We start from the raw sequence: 22,230 nt of genomic DNA on the forward strand, positions 1-22,230 counted from the left end.
TACTATGTTTAATTAGAAAATGAGAAGATTTGGCTAATGAGAACAGGTGATTAAAAACAACTGAACATTTCTTTCTGATTTACATTTTGCACAGACTTCAGTTAAGCTCCAGTGAACCACTGTAATTTCTTCAGAACTGTGACCAGTGCTCATCTAAATGAACACATGGCTGAAATAGTTCATATTTGAAGAAGACTTAGAAAAAAAAAATAACACATCATCTTCTATAGGACGCAGACTTCATTGATGTTTGGAGCCAGCTTAAGTTAGGAAGGTAAATTTGGGGTCGCAAAGTTAATGTTGATTTCAGTTTCCAAAAAAAAAAAAAAAAAACAATTTTTAAATGTGTAATTCATCATTCAGTAGAGATCCTTTCTAGAAGCGAAAATGAGTTTCTTGTTTCTTAAAGTAGAGAGGCTGGGGCAGTAGCTCAGTTGACAGGGTGCTTACCCAGCAGGTGCAAGGCCCTGGGGTAGATCCCCAGTATTTCATAAAATTGGATGTGGTGGCACACACCTATTTTCACATGTAGAGAGAGGATAATCAGAAATTTAAGGTCATCTTTAGCCACATAGTGAGTTTGAGGCCCACATAAATGTGGCCTTGAATGAACTTTTTTTGTTGTTGCTGTTCTACAATCAAAGGTTTAATATCTCTGGGCACTGCCATTCTTGAACCTGCAGATGTTGGTAGACAGTTATGGAGGGGTTATACTGACATTCTAGTCCACAAGGCCTGAGAAAGGAGGGCCCTGGATGCTAAAGATCCTGTGTGTGAGGTCTTAGGTGTCCTGTGAGGAGCAGGGCCCAAAGGATGAGCCATTCTACTCACAGCATGAAGAAAAGAATGAACCAAGATGGGAAGGCAGAAACACCTTAAAGTCCATCCCCAGTGACATACAGCCTAGAGTAAGGCTAGGCCTTCTAATGCTCCTCACACAGTGCTACCCCAGACATTCAAATGCCAGAGCCTATGGAGAACATTCTCATTCAAACCACCACAGGATGTGAGGGATGGGGCTGGGGGGTGAAGAGGACAGTAGTAGACTTAGTAACAATACATTTTACTATAAAGGTGGTTGAAGGAACTGGGAAGTGATAAAGAACTTAGAATAAGGCCCTGTGCCTATTAAGGCTGATAGGGGTTTGCTAAATGAAATAAATAGAATCCGTACACACCCACTCACTGACCTGGTGAGGCAGAGTAAATGAAATTCGCCAACATGAATAGCAGTACATAGCCACAGTGTTGTCCCCAGGTTGGAAAGTCAAATTCACTTATTACCTTGACTTACAGGCCCAGTGCTGTAATTTTATTAGTGCTAAGTACTAATTCTTCTTTTGTGCTCATTTCCTGAGGGGCTCTGCACCTGCCTGGAATGTAATGGAAACCCAACATAAAAACAGCTCTTATTACTGCTGAATTTTTTGGCTTGGTCTGTTTTGGCTTGGCTTATTTGTCTGTCTCACTGTATAACCCAGGCTGATGTCAAACTCAGCATTCTCCTGTCTCCTTTTCCCCACTGCTGGACATCCAGGCATGGGCCATCATATTCTGTAAAACACTGGATGTCTGAATCCCTTGTTCATTTAAAAAGTTCTTGCACTTTCAGAGAACATGGTATCATTGTACCATGGCATCACTGTATCATTGGTATTATTGTATAATTGGCATCACTGTGTCATTGACATTGTATCATTGCATCACTGTATCAATTGCATTGTCGTATAATTGGCATCACTGTATCGTTAGCATTATTGTATCACTGCATCACTATATCCTTGGCATCACTATATCACTGCATCACTGTATCCTTGGCATTATTGTGTCATTGCATCACTGTATCACTGCATCACTATATCCTTGGCATTACTGTATCATGGCATCATTGTCCAGATGATGTTTGCAATCATCGCACTTGCTTCCAGCTCTAAAGGGATTCTTAGAGACCTAGAGGACCAGCCTACCTTTCCCTAAGCTGCCTTCTGTCCTGAGCAACACCCAAAGTTCGCAAATCAGAAAGTGGAGATTTCTGAATACAAAGAGCAGTAAACAAACCTGGGCTCTACCTTCAGAATACATTCAGAGTTGGACTACTTAGTACCATAAGTCACCACCTGGATAGTGGCAACCATCCACTGCCAGCCTCCCAAGTCTCCCCTTACCCTACTGTTTCCTTCCCTAACACAGCAGCCAAACAGCAAAAAATGACAAAAAACAAACAAACAAAAAAAAACAACAACAAACAAAAACTCTTGCATCCATGACCCTCCTTTACTCAAACATCCAGTCATCATTCAACCAGGAAGAGAAGCCATTCTACACATTTCAAACAGGGAATTCATTACAGGATTTGGTTACAAAGATTCCTAATTAGTAGAACAGAAATGCTGTGACAGAAGCTGCTGGGAGCCTGGCTTTAAGGAGAGCCTGTGATTGGGGTTAGAGTGGAGTGTCTTTCTATATCCCTTATGCAGTCTCCTGATAGTACTTCTCATTGGCAGAATTTGCCCAGTCCCCATCAGGCTAAGGAGTCTGGGAAATGTAGTCTGCAAGCCCAGGTCCGGTACATCAGAGGTAAATTATAAAAGGGGATCAGAGAGGCCCAACCTCAGCGGCATGTCACAGTAACTCAAGTGCTTCCCATGGCTTCTGAGAAAGGCTCCCACCACCTACCACACAAGCACCAGTTGGAGGCACACAGAAGCATTCTACACATATCCATACACCACACATGGACACACCTTTTCTGACATCATCCCACACTCCTCCACTCCACCCCATCTGTCCCCTTGTGTTCTGCCTGCAACCACACTGGCTTCTTGGCCCCTCAACTTCTGGTAGCTGTTTCCTCAACGAGGTCTACTCTTACCAAAAGCATCTGCTTCGCTTCTACTGAGGACACTTTTATTTTTTGAGGGGAGAGGGGCGTTTGAGACATGTTTTCTCTTTGTAGTCCTGGATGGAACTTGCTCTGTAGACCAGGCTGGTCTTAAACTCACAGAAATCTACATGTCTCTGCCTCGGCGGAGTGCCACGATTAAAGGCATGTGCCACCATTACCTGACATTGAAGACACTTTTTATGATTGACTGATTGATTGATTGATTTAATTTATGTGAGTACACTGTAGCTATACAGATGGTTGTGAGCCTTCACGTGTTTGTTGGGAATTAAATTTTTAGGACCTCTGCTCACTCCAGTCAACTCTGCTTGCTCAGTCCCTGCTTGCTGGAGCCCAAAGATTTGTTTATTATTATATGTTACGTACTCTATAGCTGGCTTCAGACTCCCCAGAAGAGGGCGTCACATCTTGTGAGCCACCATGTGGTTGCTGGGATTTGAACTCAGGACCTTCGGAAAAGCAGTCAGTGCTCTTACCCACTGAGCCATCTCGCCAGCCCTAAAAACACTTTTTAATGTCACTGTCTGTAACCACTTCTAGCATTCAGTCTTTTGTAGTGCTTTATTTTAACATAGAGTTATTCCTTTCTAGCATGCTATACATTCTATGCATAGATGTACAAGTGTATATTTCTCTGTATCATTTTATATAGCTAATGTATATATAAGTATTCCATAAATATATGCATTTGGGCATCTATTCTCGTACCAAAATATAAGTTCCAAAGGAGCCAGGATTTTTTTTTTCTACTTCTATAGCCTTGATGCTCAATAGTTGGTTTTTGGCTTTTTAAAGAAGAAAATTTGGTTTGGGCTTGTAGTTTCAGAAGTTTATATTCGTCCAGAAGTAAGATTTTATGTATTTAATACCTTATTAAGAGGTCAGATGTTAAGTATTTCCATTGCAATAATTAATATCTACCTACTGATGAACACAATTAGTGTAACCATTAATAGACATATCTATTGTGTGGTTATTTAAAAAGTTTGCCACCCTTAGGAGCATGTGGGAAAGCTAAGAGAATAACAACCGTGTGTGTCTGTGTGTGTGTGTGTGTTTGTGTGTGTGTGTGTGTGTGTGTGTGTGTGTGTGTGTGTGTGTGTGTGTGTGTGTGTGTAAGGAAAAGGAGCCAACACAGCAACACAGCTAACACCTCCTTTGGGCAGCCTCCCTAAATCCACTAAGGAAGTGGCTGAAGATATAATTCAGGGGTGAAATATGTGTTCAGATGTATTTGACCTTGGATTCAAGCCATGGCACAGAAAGAAAGAAAGAAAGAAAGAAAGAAAGAAAGAAAGAAAGAAAGAAAGAAAGAAAGAAAGAAAGAAAGAAAGAAAGAAAGAAAGAAAGAAAAAACAGTCAGTCTGACAAGGTAACCTTTTACTCCAAACATATTAATCCCATTATTCCATCCCAGTAAAGCTATATTACACTTTACCTGTTACAAGTCTGCCTCCACTAAAAGTGTAAGAGTCACAGGATGCCAAAGACCTAGGATCTTTGGGTCCCATGAAGCCTCAAGCACCTATGATGCTGCTTTGTAGGCAAAGAGTAAAGTGCTTAGACGTCTCTTGACATCACTCCTTCTGCTATGTTGGGAATGCAGAAAGGTGAGCAGCTGTAAGAACTACGAATAGAGGCAGGAGGCAGTCACACAGAGGCATAAAGGGATCACGTGAGCACAGGAGAGCAAACAAGAGCATTGTGGCTTCAAAGAGTACTCACATCTTTTTATTAGAACTATTCCTATTGCCCGGGCGCAACCCACTGTTGATGTAACAGAACACAAGAGAATTAGAAGCCTTGAAGGATTACTAAGACACGAAGTCGGAGTTATTCTTGAAGATAAGCAGTGAGTCTCGCTGAATAACAAACACCGGTGTCATTCTCACTGAGTGTGGAGAGTGGGTGTTCAAGCTGCAAAAGTTCATTAACAAACGTGCTTTTAAAACTTAATAGCTGTCGTCAAGAGGGGAGAGTCTCCCTCTACGTGCTCATTCGTGGGCTGTAGAAACAATGTCTAGCTATGAGACCTCTTGGTTCTTCTCTTCAAGAGTTGCCACAGATAAGCCTGAAACACCTGCTGTCCTTTCTAAAGAGCGGCTGGCTAGATCTTAGTCTTAAAATAGACCTGTCTGTTTGCTAATTGGCTGTGGGGCTGGCAGAAATCTTATCATAGATACGTGCTTGAGTGCCAACTTTCTCCCAATAGCTTTGGTGTGGCTTATAACCTCACCAGTTAGAGATGCACAGAAGCATTCTAGTTTGGGTCTGGCTAGTAAGCGCTAGAACATGCCACACGAGCAGCCACAGAAGAAGGACCTCCTCAGCTTGGCTGGCTCTGGAATAAGCATTCTATTTTGCTTGCAGAGGCCCGTGAGAGCCTCCAGTGTTGACTGCCCCTTCCCTCTTCTGCCTCATTAGAAATTTCAATTTTACCAAAGACAATTTCAGATGCATTATAAGAAACAGGGATCTGGTTCGTTGGAAATCTACTTCTTTATTCCTTTCTGACCACATAATTTTGCAAAATAGCTCCTGGCCCGGAAAATGACTTCAACCTGCTGTCTGGAGTGTACATTTAGTTATTTGTGCACTGGCGCAAGGGGAAGACTGAACTAAATCAAGTGAGATGCATGCACATGCTCCTGGAAGGATAATTTTAGAAGCAGTTTCAGAGCAGATTCTAATTCAAAAATGCCCCTGTCACTTAGGCGCATGTAGAGATGGTACCAACTTCACAAAATGTCATCAAATTTTGTGAGATTTGCTAGTGGTAGAAGTGATTGCTGCTGCAGTGGGCTCCCTTTCAGAGAGAGGCAGGAGGAAGCAGGGTGCTTTATTAGGAGTAACGTGGTAAGAGAGTACAAGAAAGGCACATGTGAAAACCAGGGCTACGGGCTATGGGCTGCAAATTCGGCAAGGTTGCAGGCCATTCTCGTTGCAGGCAGGGCACCTGAGGGCTCGGTAGGACTCCTTGAATCTGTTAGCCAGCATGGAGAACTTGCTGCCGTGGCACAGAGAACAGGTGGCAATGCCGGACCCCTGGCAGTGGAGACAGTCCTCAGGGACCAACCCATCCTGCAAGAGACAAGTCAGACTCCAGTTAGACCGGTGGTTCATGTCTACCATTCTCACGGAGATCAAAACAGTACTGAGTCTTGGCAAAGACTCCGATGGAATTGGAGAAAATGTTCCCCACAAACGCTAATGAGGGAAATGGCCAGGACACAGAACAGCCATTTTATCAGACTTCTTAGATGAATGCTAGGAGTACATCTGCCATCACATCTGGCATTCTGCATCTTTCTGCTCTTAGTCACCCTTGTTCCCATCTGACGTACGCTCCGCTGAGGCAAGGGCATGACTTTTCTCCCTGTCCCATAGAGTAAGAAGCCCGTGTGGCAAACCTCAGCAGGCACTGCAGGAAAGCAAGTGCTTCCTTCAGTAGGGACTTCCTGGTACCCTCACAACTGTCCAGTGCACACTATCACCCTGTGCAGTGGGAAAATGTCATACTGAGAAGCTACCTGGCGATATCAGACATACAGCCTGGAAGAAGGTATGGGGGAAAACTGATTCTTGGGGGCTGAACACCAGAACCCATGACTCCTCATTTTAGCTGTTCAACATCAGGTACTCAAAAAGGGATGCTTTCTGCAACTGGCAGGCTGGGTAAGTTAATGAATTAGCTCTGAATTAGCTCTGAGTTCTTGTAATAATTTATTCTCTTTGAGAACTATGTTAGGCCCAATGATTAAAAGCCTTGGGCTGTAATGGGCAAGGTAAAGGCTCATGAAGTCTCACTCCTATCTGAGAAGAAGTTTCTGGCAACTGATGGCAGCTGGGGAAGGGAGGGGTCAGTTTTCTTCAGGGACTTGGCCCTTGAGAGGCTACCTGTGTTCCGGTAAATGGTCTTACACCCAGGTACTAAATCAGGGAGAGGAAATGGGTGGGTATGGGATTGGAGGGTGATGAACGAAGAGAGGATTCTATCACCACACTTTCTTTATGGCTGGGCAAAGTACCACACACCTTTAATCCCAGCACTTAAAAGGCAAAGACAGACAGAGTTCAAGGCCAGTGTGTTGTTCATAGCATGTTCCAGGCCAGCTAAAGCTGTAAGACTCTGTCTTAAAAGAAAAAAAAATGTATGTATGACATTCTCAATTTAAAAAGAAAGCTCTGGCCCGTGGCATCAACAGACTATAACGGAAGCTGGTGTTTGGTGCAGACAGTACAGCTGGGGCCCTTTGCTTAGCCTCCCCGTTCTCACTCTCTATGAGACAGGATTAGCAATGCCTACCCTCTGAGTTCTGCAATACTGCGTGAGGCATCACATGCAAATGCAGCCTCCTCTCCTCTTATACAGTCCAAGCTCCCCATAAAAGTCAGTTTCTTTCTTAGCTAAGTCTCTTGTTTCCAGAAAATGTCCCTCAACCATGTCTCGAGACAAAATGTCTGAGGCATCTCACAGAAATCAGCCATTTCTGAAGAATTCATGCACTCTTCACGAACTGAATCTCTGGAGGAGTAGGCTGCAAACCAGACCGATGCCTGGTAAACCTACTAACCTACTAACGAGCACAGTTCAGCTTCTAAGCATCCTCTCACACCGGCCTTGGGTTCTCCCACACCCACATTCTTAGCCCAGGTCTGCCAACACTGGCACAAATTCACCCATTCATGAAAAATGCTCTTCCCACACAACCCAGTCCAACTGAATTGCCTGTCATACTGACCATCTCAGAAGTAAAAACAAAACAACAGGGAAAACAAAAAGCTTGGAGGACACTTTTAACCAACACGTGTCCTCCTGATAAATCCTCATGACACATACAGAGAGCATAATCTTAGAAGATGTACAAATGTTTTTACCTAAACAACTCCTCATCCACAGAGCGTCAGATCCTAGCCCTGAAGCACGTCTACACACCCTGGCCAACGCCCACCTGTTTCCAGAGTTCAGCTGTTCAGTTCTCTCCTGACAGACTTACCCACCCACTCTTCCCTGTTGGGAGCCCCACCCGTGGCTGCCCACTACCAAAAAGTCTCCTACTCCACTGAGCCTTCCTACGGTCCTGACAGGAAACAGAACCTCTCAATCCTTTTTCTAGTCCCTTTTCTATGACCAAAACAGGAGACCATGCTCCTTGAAGACATGCAGGCATGCACAACTCTAAAGACAGCGACTAGCCCAAAGCCAGATTCTGCAGAGCAAAGTGCCTGTGATCATGACATTGGTGCATGGACCTAGATTTGACTGTTGTCTCTAACAACCTCTGGCAAGTTATTTGACCTCTCTTAGCCTCAATGTTCCTAACTACAGAGTAAGACATACTCCAAGGGTTCCTCATGAGAATGAAATGAACTATTGCATGTATAAATACTGAGAATGGTGGCTGAGCCTTCTGAAATCAGTAGCTATTACTGCTGCTATTTATTATTATTATTATTATTATTATTATTAATTTCCTTATTTTACTTTCTCAAAGATAAGATCACAGGAAGCATTAACGCGCCCAGAGGGTCACGATTATAAAAAACCAAGCCCAGAGCCAGGGTCCCTACTCCTGCGCATGCCTCTGAGGCTCGCCTCCATTATTCTTGGGCTTTGCTTTTAGAGTTGATAGGGCCTCAAAGTGCCCCGTCTTTCATCTGGCTCTCTCTTCCCAGTTCCACAGAGCAGATCAAGGTCAGAAGGGCTTCCTTGATGTTCTTTGACCCTTTCTTTTAGAATAAAACTTGTCTGGGCATTTATCGCACAAGGGATTGAACACACAAACAGTAATTTAAAACAGAGTTTAAAGGAGAGACAAGGGGAGCGTAACCTTTCCCAGCAACCTCTGCCACACACTCTGCCCTCCTTTACAGAGTTGGGGGTGTGGGGGACGAAGACCTGGATTCCTCCAAATTGAATAGAAAGATAATTGTCATGTGGAGCCTGCTGTTGCTTTTTTCTTTCAGGCCTAAGGAGTGGCCTGCACCTTCCTGTTTCTTTATCTTCTGGGCAGAGAGGGTAATTCCTCCAAGCTACAACATAGTAGAAGAAATAATAGTATGAAAGAAATCTAAGGAGGAAAGGTGATGTTCACAATATCCAGGCTGTCTGCCTGCTGGCATGCTCTGCTCTACAGCTTGTAGAAGATTATCAGCAAGAGTCAGGTATTTCTTACCAGTTGGCACTGGGTTCCAAATTCCAGGATGTTTCCTACATGCAGTTACACAATATTTACTGAGCATCAATTCTATGCCAGACTTTTTTCCCCTTGGACCTGGGAACTGCAATGCTGTACCCAACATGACGGCAACGTCTGCCTCATATGAGCAAACCTTAGGCACACAATCACAAAAGGGAAATTAAAGCTGTGACTGTGATAAGATGTTTAAAGTACTGATGGGTTTACTCTGAGGATGCTGTCCTCATAGGGGCCATCAAGAATCCTCCGAAGGACAAAACCTCCACTGAGAACTCAAGAACTAAAGGCAAGAGAATGGAAGATCCTGGGGGCATTGCATGCAGAGTACAAAGAACCAATGAGAGATGGACTGACGGCCAGTGGAGGGAGGGGAGAGGACAAAGGCACAGTAGGAAATATGTACCAGATAAAGCCAAGAGAGGCTAGCACTGGCTAGACAATGCAGGGCTTTCTAAACTACTCTATTGTTGTAACTTGGAGGAACTCCTCTCTCCAGCCAGAAGAGAAAGACATAGGAAGGTGCAGGTCACTCCCTAAGGCTCTTTAAAATAAAGAGATTTGGTCTTGTCCCAAACAATGTAACACCACAGAGTGCTTTGAGGCCTTGGAAGGCCTAAGAAAGGAATGGCAGAAACAGAGATTCTCATTTCAAAAGTAATTACATTCAGGTGTGAAATCAGCCCAAAAGGTAGATGTGACACAAGAGGCCTGAATTCTGGTGGAGGGGATGGGGGGTGATGGAAACAGAGATTCTCATTTCAAAAGCATTTGCATAGGCCCAAAGGGTAGATGGGAACCAAATTTCAGTAGCCTTTTAATGGAGTCCATGAAACTCAGTGTCCTGGTGGAGGGGGTGGGTGGAGGAAGGAAGAGAGAAGCTAGATTTTAAGAGGTGTTGTGGAGAGTTAGGCATCTATGCAAGTGATAGAAATGAGAGGGGATAGAGAGACTTGGCACATCGGCCTAAAGTCACCACTCAAAGCTGGATATAACCTCCTAATTCCCTTTACCCCAGTCCTCACAGGGCAGGGACTCACTCAGGTTCTCCAAAGCCCTTCCATTTTCCAGTCCAACTCATGGAATACTGGAGTGAGTCCCACCAAAACAAACTTTACATCTAAGGGACCCTGAAACACCATATTCTGTGATGGCACCAGCATCGGACTCAATCATTCACTCTTAGTATATTGCAAAACATTGCAGCCCACAGGTACCTGGGCTTGTGGGCTTACAAATAGTGTCAGTGTCAACTCAACCTAATCTTCTGATTGACTCAAGACTTTCCAGGATCTTCACTGGCTGTGGAGACTAAGATTCAGGCCAATAATAGAGGCACAAGGGAACACATAAGAAAGTGTCAGAGTTAAACTCAGCTCTGCTACCAATGAAGCTCAGTTGGTAGCGTGCTTGGCTAGCATGAGGAAGCCCTGGTTCAATGCCCTGCCTCATATAAACCTAGGTTAGTGGAACATATAATACCAAAACGCTGGGTAGAGGCAAGAGAATCAGAAGTTCAAAATCAATCCTTAGCTAGATAAGGAGTTTGAGGCCAGCTTGAGCTGTAGATCCTGTCTCAGAAACATAAATAAATAAATAGGTAGATAGATAGATAGATAGATAGATAGTTAGATAAGAACAGATTTTTTTATCTCTAAAACTCAGTATTCATTCTCAGATTAATCATACGTGAAAAGTCATTCAAAAATTTAAAAATCATACACATTTGAAATATGAACTTATAGTCGCTTATGCCAATACTATGCCATTACAATCCAAGAGATATTAAAAAATCCCTTCACACTTTAGCAGATTTTGTAAGTGTTGTTATTAAAAAATGTTTAGAGAGGTGATGCAGAAACAAAGCAATCTGCAGGCCATTGCTGCAGGGCCAGCCTGAGGGGAACAGCGGCACAGACGCACCTGTGTGTGCTGACTATGGAGAAATGTGCGCTCCGACTCCGGCAGGGGGCTGCCGTTCTGCTCGGGCAGGGGGCAGCCTTGCTCCCTGTCTCCATCATTTTCCCCTGTGATCATCAGGGACGTTTCCTCAGCCACATCTTCCTTTTGGAGGATTTTCCTCATGAAGTCCCTTTTGTCCATCGGGGTTCGGATGATTTTCAGGTTGTTGGTGTAGATAATTATCTTCCCAAAGTCTATAATGGGTGGAGGCTAGAGAAACAGAGAGTGGACATCAGCCATCACCAAACATGTGGTTGCAGAACCTGCCTGATGCCCCAAGCCGAGAAATAAGAGAGGAGGGCTTTGCAACTGTTAAAACTGTGATTCATCCCACCCCAAGGTTCCTTTCTAAAGAAGGTTCCAAGGTTCTTTCTAAAAGTAAGAAGGATCTCTCCTTCTTGCTGAGGATAAGAACCGAGGAAGGCTGAACCACTCCAAGGGTAGGACTGTAAAAGTCAGAGTCCAGAGCTTCTGTGTCCCGCCCCACCCCCACACCCCCACCCCCATCCCCAGGATAGCCAGTGAAGGGCTGGGCACAGGCAAAAGGACACTTTAGTCTCATGCGAAGATGTCTCCATTTGTCTATGCATAGATAACATTAGCACACATCCCTTACTGAACACTGTTTGTGTGTCAGGCATCATGCTGAGCATTTGAGTGACATTGCTTCCCTACCAAACACCCCTATAAAGTAAATGCTATGACTTGCACCCTTTACAGGTTAGGACTAAGCCTCAATGGGGTCAAGTGCCTCACTAAGGTGATAGTGACTCATGAACTGTGGCTCAGATTCAAACCTAAGATCTTATTTAAATTTTTAGCGTCATTCATTTTTCTTTGTGTATGAGTGTTTTGCGTACACATATGTATGTGCACCTCATACCTGCTTTGTGCCTACAGAAATCAAATGAGGGCATTGAGTCCCCCAGAACTGAAGTTCTGAATGGTTGTGAGCATCTTGTGGGTGCTGGGAACTGAGCTTGGGTCCTCTGCAAAAACAGCAAGTGCTCTTACCATTGAGCCATCTCTCTAGATAATTGTTTCATTTCTCTTTCTCTCTCTCTCTCTCTCTCTCTCTCTCTCTCTCTCTCTCTCTCTCTCTCTCTCTCTCCCCTCCCTCCCCTTTCCTTCCTTCTTCCTTCCTTCATACATGGTATCACTATGTAACCTTGACTGCCTTGACTGGTCTGGAACTCATGATGTAAACCAGGTTGACCTCAAACGCATAGAGATCCACCTGCATCTGTTCTCCACTGCTTGTATTAAAGGCATGCACCACTTTTACCTGGTCCTCAACAGCTAATATTTTTATACTGCATTACTCACAAGCATTCCTTCCCTCCCAAATAGATCTCAAGACATCATATGTAATATATATATATGTATGTATACATATATATATATATATATATATATATAACAGATACACCAATGAATATACCTTGTCATTATCCATTTTACCATTTTACTCATACAATGTGAATATTTATGTCAATATTTATGTCAATGATTCTACAGGATCATTACTAATATCTAATGTCTCATTCTATGGGTTTACCATGTGTAATGCTATAGTTCACTAAAGAAGGTAGGTCGAAGGCAGGGATGTAAGACTGAAGTTCAGTGGCAGGGAGCTTGCTTAACACATTTGAAACCTTGAGTTCAGAATGCCCAGGAGGAAGAGGAAGAAAGAAGGAGGAGAAGGGTGAAGATGAAGAGGAAGAAAAGGAGGATGGTGAAGAGGAGGAAGAGGAGGAAGAAGAGGAAGAGGGAGAAAGTCAAGCAGAAGAGTCAATATTCAGGTACCACTTGATCAGTAGCATAGAGTTCTGCCAAGTTAAACAGCTTAGATGGAAACAGACTTGGTTCCAGTTCTGATGTCTACTAGTTACAAGACACAGGGAAATCACAAACTGATGAACTCCATTTTGGTCATCTGTATATGTCTTGACATCTAGCTGGTAGGCATTCCCACAGACAAGTTAGTTCCTTAAATGCAAAAGTTTAAGTTTCAGTGTACTACCTACCACACTGGTAGTACATAGATATGCTGAAACTCCTGAGTCCTGCCACACACTATTCAGTCTCCCTAGGGGGAGCTTCCAACATTGCCAAGCTCAGTGATATAAGGGTTAATGCAAGCTGGGTAGTGGTGGCCCTTGCCTTTAATCCCAGCACCTCAGAGGCAGATGCAGGTGGATCTCTGTGAGTTCAAGGCTAGCCTGGTCTACAGAAGGAGTTCCAGAACAGGGTTACACAGAAAGATCCTGACTCAGTCCCCCCCAAAGAGGGGTTAATACTTAAGACACTGAGTTCCAAGGGCCCTTGCCCAACTCCCTTCTGACTTCTGTGCTAGCAATATCCACATCATTATACATTTTGACATAGTACCCGAGGATAATAGCATCTTCTCAGAATGGAAAATGACATGAAAGATACAGGAAAATGGGAATTGCAAAAGCTTTTGGTGGTATGCAAATGTGGATGTTGTCACGGCTGTTATTAAAGATATTTTTCAGTGTACATACACTCGTGCTTTACAACAAAATACTCAGCATGAAGTATTTTTCTTGATTTGAGAACTGAATATCTACAGTCTACTTAGATGATGCCCCAGTTAAACACTCTAATATTTAAAGGCCTCAGTCAGAATCTAACGTGAGCAAGAATTCAACATTCAGACTCCTGCAAACAGCCATGGGGGTTTCAATGGATACTTAAGCCCCAGGCTTCCTGTCTGGTCCTCTTTTCTCTCTCTTCAAGGCATCCTGTAGCAGATTCCATTTCCTTTTCTTTTATGCACACTGGATTCCCATTTCGCACTCTGGACTATCAGTTTCTGACATCGGGAGATAAGGGTGGTGGTACTTTTGGAAGGCTCTGTTTCTGCTTCCTGCAACAGCCAAAAGGTTCAGTTACTCGGAAGCCTCCTCCGTCCAGGACTCTCTTTTGGTTTCTGTTCTTGGAAGACTCAGCTCTCAATAAGCTCGAAGAATGAGTGCTCACGTGCTTCAAATCCCTGCCCCTAAACCATCCAAATCCAGTCAACATCTAAGGAAGTAAATATTTTTGCTCCAAAGATGGTCACTGTCACTCTACATGTGTGTTTGGTTTCAATCCACTTGCCAGCCAGATTCTCCCTTGTGCCTGAGCAAATGCTCTGTAGGTAAAGTTTACATGGTTTGGTTACATCTAACTGCCGGCAGGGAAAATCCACTCTTGTATTATAGAGAGCTGAATGGAGCCAAGAATATTTTAGCTTCTTGTGTTCAGTCTAGAATGGCAGCTTATATGGGAAAGTATCTGTAAATATTCTGGTTTCTGTAGCCACATACTGAGAAACAGATATCCAGACACCCCTGAATGCAGAGTAACCTTGTTAGGTACTTTAATTAGGTAATTTAGTGGGCTTTGGAGTCAGAGAAATCCTATTATTGTTATTATTATTATTATCATTGTGGTTGTTGTTCTTTTATTTTTTGAGACAAGGTTTCTGTGTTGATCTGGCTGTCCTAGAATATATTCTGTAGATCAGGTTGCCCTAGAACTCAGAGATCCACCTGCTTCTGCCTCTCTGCCTCTCTCTGCCTCTGCCTCCCCTCTGCCTCTGCCTCAAATACTGGGATTAAAGGTGTATGTCACCACAGCCCAGCTCCAATTCAAATGTTATGCAAACATTATTTAACGACTATGCTAGATGGACACATTATTTTATTCCTGTAAATGTCTATTTCCCCAATGTAAAAAATTCTTCTTTCTCATTGAAATATTGTAATCATGAGAATATATATATATATATATATATATATATATATATATATGGGTGTTCACTCCCTTCCTTTCCCTGTCCACAATTTCATGAACCCTACACAGTTCAGTGAGTTTTGGTTCCTTAACACATTTTTAAATCTAGTATCACCTTTTGTACCTGTCCCATAAAATAAAAAATAGACTAAACACCTCCTTAAGAGTGTGCTCGTCACTGCGATAGTAGGTACCACTTGCTAAACATGCAGGAAGCCAGGCATACTGCAGGCATTATCAATCTTAATCATCTCAATGGCCCTCCTAAAAAAGACTTCTGTTATTCTCAGACCACAATGATGACACTGCTACTCAACAAAGTTACACACTTTGTCCAAACTTCCACAGGAAGGAGCTATAACTGGACTTTGAGAGATATCAGAGCCTGTGTTTTGTTTTTATTATTACAATTAAGAGTACAGTACACATGAAATACAATTTATTACTTTAACCATTTATGAGTGTAGGGCTCCCTGATATCCGCATTGTTGTACAATATTTCTCTCCAGAACTTTATCTTCCCAAAGTGAGATGCTGGATCCATAAACAGTAACATCTTCGCTGCCCCTGGCCTGACAACCGCCATCTACGTTTTGTCTCTATGGATTTGAACAGTCTAAGTACATTGTGTAGCTGCAATGGGACAGGCTTGCCTGATGATGCATGGCTTATTTCAGTTACCCTAATGTGTTCGAGCTTCATCCATGTTGAAGCAGGTCAAATTCCCCTAAGGTGCTGAAATGTTCCCTTAGGTGCACGTACCACTTCGGTGTAGCCATTCACCAACTGATGAGTATTTACGTTGCTTCCACCTCTAACTGATGGTGAGTTCCTGTGAATAGCGGTGTATAAATATTCGGCTAAGCTCCAAACTCTTAGTTAAATCGCTGCACCTAACTATAGCCTAAGACACTGTCATAGACAGCATTTATGAAGGGTTAATTTACAGTCTGCTGGCAGGGAGTCAAAAAACCTCCAGTTTTGTTTCCTTGTTTTGCATAACATCATGAATGGGTGTGCCACACAGGAACATGAAGGTACCTGTCAAACTCAGGGCAAAACTAGGATCTGGCAGTTGATAATAACAACAGAGAAAACAGGATATAATGAGACAAACAGGAGTCCAACCTTCAACATGGCCTCTGGAATACTGTGCTTCGATCTGGTCTCGTACACCTATGTCAAATCGTTCTGACATGTGCCAAAGCTGGCGTGTGAGTGATGAAGTAGCTTAAATCGGTCTATCATGGCTTGTTTGAATTATGTGTTTGTTAATTCTCAACTTCCAAGCACGATACAGTTACAAAGGACTATTGTCAGCACAAAGCATAGCTAAGTACCGAGGTCACGGATAAATGGCAACTACCACCATCATCAGTGTCATCATTACTATGTAACAATCTTGTATGTTAGAAGGGAACATGCCGTAGAGGAGAGAGGTTAAAGTACGGAAAACCAGAGGATCGAGATTCCTAGTCTGACTCAGCTCCTTAAGTCCCTATAATGGTGTGTGGGGCCCTTTATCAACTTGGCACATAAATTTCCTCTTTCACAAAATAGAAATGATCATATCTGACTTTTTCCTTGAGAGTTTGGTAAAGAAAAGAACATGATGGACATAGAAGGAGATAATCCATGACAGCCCTTTATAACACACAAGGCACTCCACTAGCATAAGGGATTTCTCAATCTCAACTCCTTAATACAAAAATGAAGCCTGGTACTAGTTTTGGTGATGGTGGGTATGCCTACAATTACTCTTTTGTCGGTCACAAAACATTTACCTGCAACACCGTATTTTCTTAGGAAACTAACAATAAATATGATTTTAAACAATTATCTAATAAAACCCTTCACAGATGAGGACATGTTGTGGTATAGTTGCCATTAATGAATTAGATCCAGCACATAATTTACAGTGCATACTTTTACAGCCATAAGCACGTGACCACTTCCTAAGATTCTGGAAATCAGCGAGCATTTCCCAGGTTATTTTAGCTTTAAATAGAAATCCTGCATGGACTTTTGATTATCTGTGGTACCTGAGAACCTAAGCAAACCCGCAGGGAGAGCTTGCGTCATTGAACTCTTAGTTCAAACTTCTTCCCTAAGTAGCACTACCTCTGTTTGATTTGCTTTTCGCTATTTCTTCCCCGGGAACTCCAGCTACACGGCATTCACATTAATGAGCGTTGGGAAGGCAAAACTAAATAAATAGACTAGCAATTTAAAAAGGCAGGCAGTAGGAAAGTGATAAGGAGAAAAAAACAAGACACGGATAAACTACAGCTGAGTAATTGGCTGGCGCAAAATGGGTACCTTCCAATATTCAATTCTTTTCAGGAAACGAAATGACCTACTGCTGCATAATTCTATAAAGCGACAGCTGAGCAACCCGAAGACCATTGCGCCTCTATTTAATTTACACACTGAGGAAACTCAGCCAAAGACCCAATTACTGTGTATTACCCTGGATGGAATCTGAACACTGCTTATGCTCATTGCGCTTTCCAGCGAGTAGTCAACCCGTGTGTTATTTTTGTCCAAGAAATATTATTCTAATAACGGCTCCCCATTTGATGTGCCTAAAGCTCTGGCTGAACGTGAGCGAGATACCGATCTGAAGCACTTTGGCATTTATCTAAACATATTTCAAGGAGCCTACCCTAGAAGGTCACAACCTCGCGCAATACCAACCTTATGGTCATTCGCCTTGTAGTCATTGAACAGAGGCTGGCTGCCCGCCAGCGTGTAGGCGCCGCTGTCTCTGAATACGCTGATTCTCTGAGCAGTCAGCTTGGGGGAGTACAGCTGGGGCTTGGGGACTTCCCCAGACCCATAAACGCCATCCATTGGTTCAAGGGCCTCCTGGAGAAAACTGTGAGGATATTCTTCTTTGGGCGACTCTAATTCTTGCCCATCTTCAAAAACCTGCTTCAACACTCGGCCACTGTAGGAAGAGGAGATTTTAAACCGGACTTTTCTGGGTTTGTCGTCGCTCTTCTGATTCAGTTTCTTCTCGGAGTCCTCCATCAGCAGAAAGTTCCCGCTCAGGTTTCCAGGCCTCCGAGTAGCCCAGTGAAACCAGGCTCTGAGAAAAAGGCACTTTATTTTTCTCTCCTCCTGCATATGATTAATTTAAATAGGTTCTGGAGAACGCTCAATTACAGCAACTGACACCCACACATTAAATATTGATAGACCTCTTGAAAACGCAGGTGATCACGGTTATGTGGAGTGGATGGAACAGAGGAGAAGATGAGGTCTCTGTCTGGTCTCAAGCGTAACCCCTAACTCCATCTTAATTCTGGCTTCTCTTACCCTGGGGGGTGGATATTATTACAATGATGGGTACCAACTCTTTAAGGTTGGGCATTTGATCAATTAGCAATTGCCTTCTTATTGTTACCAAAAGTAACTATAATCTAACAAGGAGATTCAAATACATGTCCACGTGACTCTAAAGCCATATCTGGCCTACCAGTTTTTTAAACAGTGTCCCAGGGGGCTCTGGATACAAAACAGTTTCTTGGGGCTTCTTACAGTAGGAAGATAAAGGGCCAGAAGCTGAGTCTCCTACCAGCATAACTGACTCAGTAGTTAAGACACTTGCTGCTGTTCCAGAGAACTCAGCTTTGGTTCTAGCATTCACGTGGTGGCTGACAATCATCTTAAGTTCAATTCCAGGGGTTTTGATGCACTCTTACGGCCTACAAGGGCACTGCATACATGTGCCTCACAGGCAAAAAATAAAAAAATAAAAAAAATCAAAACATATAAGATAAAAAATAAAAGTCTTCATTTGCAACTACATCAATAGTCCCTACAGCCCAGTGAGGTTAGCAAATTCCCATTTCTAATTGTGATGAATATCAGAGAAGCCTGAGGTGTGGGTCCTTTGAACAGACCTACAAGTCTATAGAAAACAGAAGTACCCCCGTGTGAAAGAACAACCTTGTGCTTAGGGAGTAAAGTGTATACCAATGGGTCCCACAGTGGCTGTTCTAGAGAGGAAATATTCTCTGAGATGAGAATACAAGAAGGATCGGGGAAGCAATGGTCTATGAGTTGGGCCTGTGGGTCTAGTTTGAGGAGATGGGGTGCTTTACTCACTTGTACAAGCTGTGCTTCTCAGCCATTTCTATGTTCTTCTCTCTCTCTCTCTCTCTCTCTCTCTCTCTCTCTCTCTCTCTCTCTCTCTCTCTCTCTCTCTCATTCTGTTCTTCCACCTAGTGTGCTGTTTTGGGAGGCTGGTGGAACCTTTAGGAGGTCAGGCACAGCTGGTGGAAATAAGTTGCCATCACTTTTAGTTCTGGCAACTGTCTGCTGCCATATGAACAGCTCCTGCCACACACGGCACAGCCTTGCTGCTCTGAACTGAGCCATTTCCACATGGCTTGTTTGTTAGGATGGACTGGGATCATCAACCTCAAACAAAACCTTCCCACCCTCAAATTGTTCAGGTGCTTTGCTTAGTGTGATGCAGAAGAAGTTAACACATGCAGGACAGAGGTGCTTCCTTGTAGAAGGTACAAGCTGTCTTCAACGATCTTCTGATTTTCTCTGTTAACTTCCAGCTCCTGGAAGAACATTTTCTTCCTTTGGCCTCTCTTATCAGAAGTCATCCAACAGTCCAACAGCTATTAACAGAGTTCTAGTGTGTACCAGGCACGTTAGTCAACACTGGGGACAGAAAGCTGGCCCAGACAGCTTGTGACATTCATGTGCTCACAGCTTTATGGAAGGAAACACAAGAATGATAAGGGAAAGGGGGAAGAACTTCATCAGGGGTGGATCCGTGTTCCATGGCAGACTTCCTCAGGCAGTGGGGAGGCTTCCGAGGGCAGAGTGCCACACGAAGGAGAAATAGACGTATCTACCAATCTGGACCAGTAATGAATAAGAGACGGAAACTTTAGGTTTGGGGAAATGAGTGAGCGTTTTTTGTGTGCCTTTAACACCAGTTTCAGACACTACCGGGAAGTATAATGGGAGCTGAGGATGTGAGGGAAGCAAGCCAAGGCTAGATTCTGAGGGATTGTGCCACATGTGGGCATTAGAGCTTGTTTTGCAGTGGATCTCTGGAAAGAGCTAGAACCAGAAGCTGACATCTGCAGAGCGCTGGGGATGAGGGACACATCTCCCAAGCTAATGTAGCACTGTTGACAATGGGAAGGGTCAGGATAAAAGTGACTGGGGGGCAGCTGAACCTTCCAAACACCTAGGACATAATGGTAAGATGACTACTTCCCAAAAACTCCAACACCAGGCCCAGGGAAGCTCTCTTTTGAGTTGTTGATCAGGACTGCCCAAGAGACTCCCAAAATATGCAGCCAATTGTTGTTTTCCTTGTTACCCCTAGAAGTGGAAGGTAAGACTCTACTGCTGAAGACGCCATGTACTTCAGAAAGAGGGCCAGAAGACCCTGAGCTGGTATAGACTTGAAAGCGCTTTACTGGTGGACTAGCTTTGAGGCTCCATGCAAGTTTCTGAAGACAGGAGGCAACCAACCTACACAGTCCTACCCAGCTATGATGCATCTGGACCACAGCAACAAACAGCATGGAACAATAGCCCTAAGAGGGCAATGATGGCATGAGTACTGTCTTAGTCAGGGTTTCTATTCCTGGACAAAACATCATGACCAAGAAGCAAGTTGGAGAGTAAAGGATTTATTCAGCTTACACTTCCATACTGCTGTTCATCACCAAGGGAAGTCAGGACTGGAACTCAAGCAGGTCAGAAAGCAGGAGCTGATGCAGAGGTCATGGAAAGATGTTCTTTTATGGCTTGCTTCCCCTGGCTTGCTCAGCCTGCTCTCTTATAGAACCAAGACCACCCACAAGGGGACCTCCCCCCTTGATCACTAATTGAGAAAATGCCTTACAGCTGGATCTTGTGGAGGCATTTTCCCAACTGAAGCTCCTTTCTCTGTGATAACTCCAGCCTGTGTCAAGTTGACACAAAACTAGCCAGTGCAAGTACCTTGGAGGTAACCAACATCTCTCTAATTGGACTTGCTCAACAAGAGGGAAACCATATCCATACTGGAAACCTAGCTAACTACCTAGTGAACTACTGGTTATTGGAGAAGACTCTACAGCAACTAGTTTATTAAACCAGCATAATCCCTAACAACAATCTATAGACATTTGTCCTTATACTAACATTGTGTTGTCTTCACCTCTCATCAAAGAAGTGTATCTTTGGGGCAAGAGACCCTATAGAAAGCTACAACCAGTGAAATGTAGTTGAGGAGCCCGGTCCTAATGGACACAGACAAATCACCCTTAAACCTAAGGCTCAGGAAATAATGTGGGAGAGAGGGTATGAAAAGAGGCAGAGGCAGAGGATCGGGGAGTTTGCTGTGAGATTGTGTCTCTTAGGAATATCAGAAGTTACACGCTGAAGTCTCACCCACAAGTGTGAGCTGAACAAGGACCAACACCAGTGAACATGCAGAACTGAGCAAAGGAAAGCTCACAAGGCCTCAACACTCCACAAGGAACTGTGGGTAACTGAGGAGAGCTGGGAACAGGAGAGGTGGTCTTCCCCAGAGAAAAGCACACCAATTAGTTGTCCTGTACCAAACAGCCAGCTCTGAAGACATGATTTAGGTAGCTTTATATGGACTTAAAAGGTTATGTTTAGGAATATATAATGTATATACATATGTACAGGTAATAATGAGAGAGAGAGAGAGAGAGAGACTTTTTTCTCTTCCTGACATTAGAAGACATATTCCTCACTTGGATACAAGGCTAGCCCATATGTACATCGACAAATTGCAGGAGGCTGGGGTCATGATTTCTCATCCTCTGAGAAAGATTGATGAAGCCCAAGTCTGCATCAGTCCTGTTGGCATCCTCGGGTGCATAAAGAAATTATTATTTCACATGTACACCACATCCTGGAGACCCCTTATAAAGGACCACTTCCTTCTGTCTATATTTATCCATGGCCAGTAGCCAGTCTGACCTCGCTAGCTACCTCACAAGCAATCATGCCCAAATGCTCCACAATGACCAACATTAACAAGAGCAACCTTTCAGAAACAGGGATTTTAATGGGATCAAGAACCTAGAAATGAGTTTTGTGAGTAATATTTGTCCAGGACTTTTTTTACCCCCTTCCTAGGCAGGATCATGAACTTTCAGTGAGTCACAGCAAAGGTGTAGAGAGTTTGGAAACAAGCAAACTCACTTGACAAGTTTTAGATGTTTGTGTTTTCAGAGTGGTTGCAACTCATACACTTTCAGAAGAATAAACTACAGACTTGAAAGCAATCTTGGCAGTATTATCGAAAACCTTAAAAGTGTTCATACCCTTGAGTCTTACTAAGAAAGAAAATAACTGCCTATA

General features: G+C 43.4%; 1 protein-coding gene across 1 annotated transcript; it reads right to left on the bottom strand.

The window, feature by feature from the left end:
• Positions 1 to 5,806: 5,806 nt before the first annotated feature.
• Positions 5,807 to 17,901, bottom strand: Grxcr2 (glutaredoxin and cysteine rich domain containing 2). The gene is made up of 3 exons (XM_021151157.2): positions 17,566 to 17,901; positions 11,026 to 11,274; positions 5,807 to 5,986 (listed from the first exon to the last, which is right to left on the bottom strand). Exons 1-3 carry the CDS (start codon positions 17,899 to 17,901, stop codon positions 5,807 to 5,809), a joined length of 765 nt encoding a protein of 254 aa, XP_021006816.1.
• Positions 17,902 to 22,230: the final 4,329 nt, after the last annotated feature.

The sequence above is a fragment of the Mus caroli genome, unplaced genomic scaffold (genome assembly GCF_978045245.1).
Source record: "Mus caroli unplaced genomic scaffold, Mus_caroli_1 scaffold_19, whole genome shotgun sequence".
Classification (NCBI taxonomy): Eukaryota; Metazoa; Chordata; class Mammalia; order Rodentia; family Muridae; genus Mus; species Mus caroli.

Excerpts from the sequence above, each read along its gene's own strand:
- Grxcr2 (XM_021151157.2), bottom strand. The coding sequence starts at position 17,901 with ATGGAGGACTCCGAGAAGAAACTGAATCAGAAGAGCGACGACAAACCC. Across the intron at positions 11,275-17,565 it reads ACAAGGCGAATGACCATAAG|CCTCCACCCATTATAGACTT; the intron begins GTTGGTATTGCG and ends CTGTTTCTCTAG. Across the intron at positions 5,987-11,025 it reads TCCATAGTCAGCACACACAG|GATGGGTTGGTCCCTGAGGA; the intron begins GTGCGTCTGTGC and ends TGTCTCTTGCAG.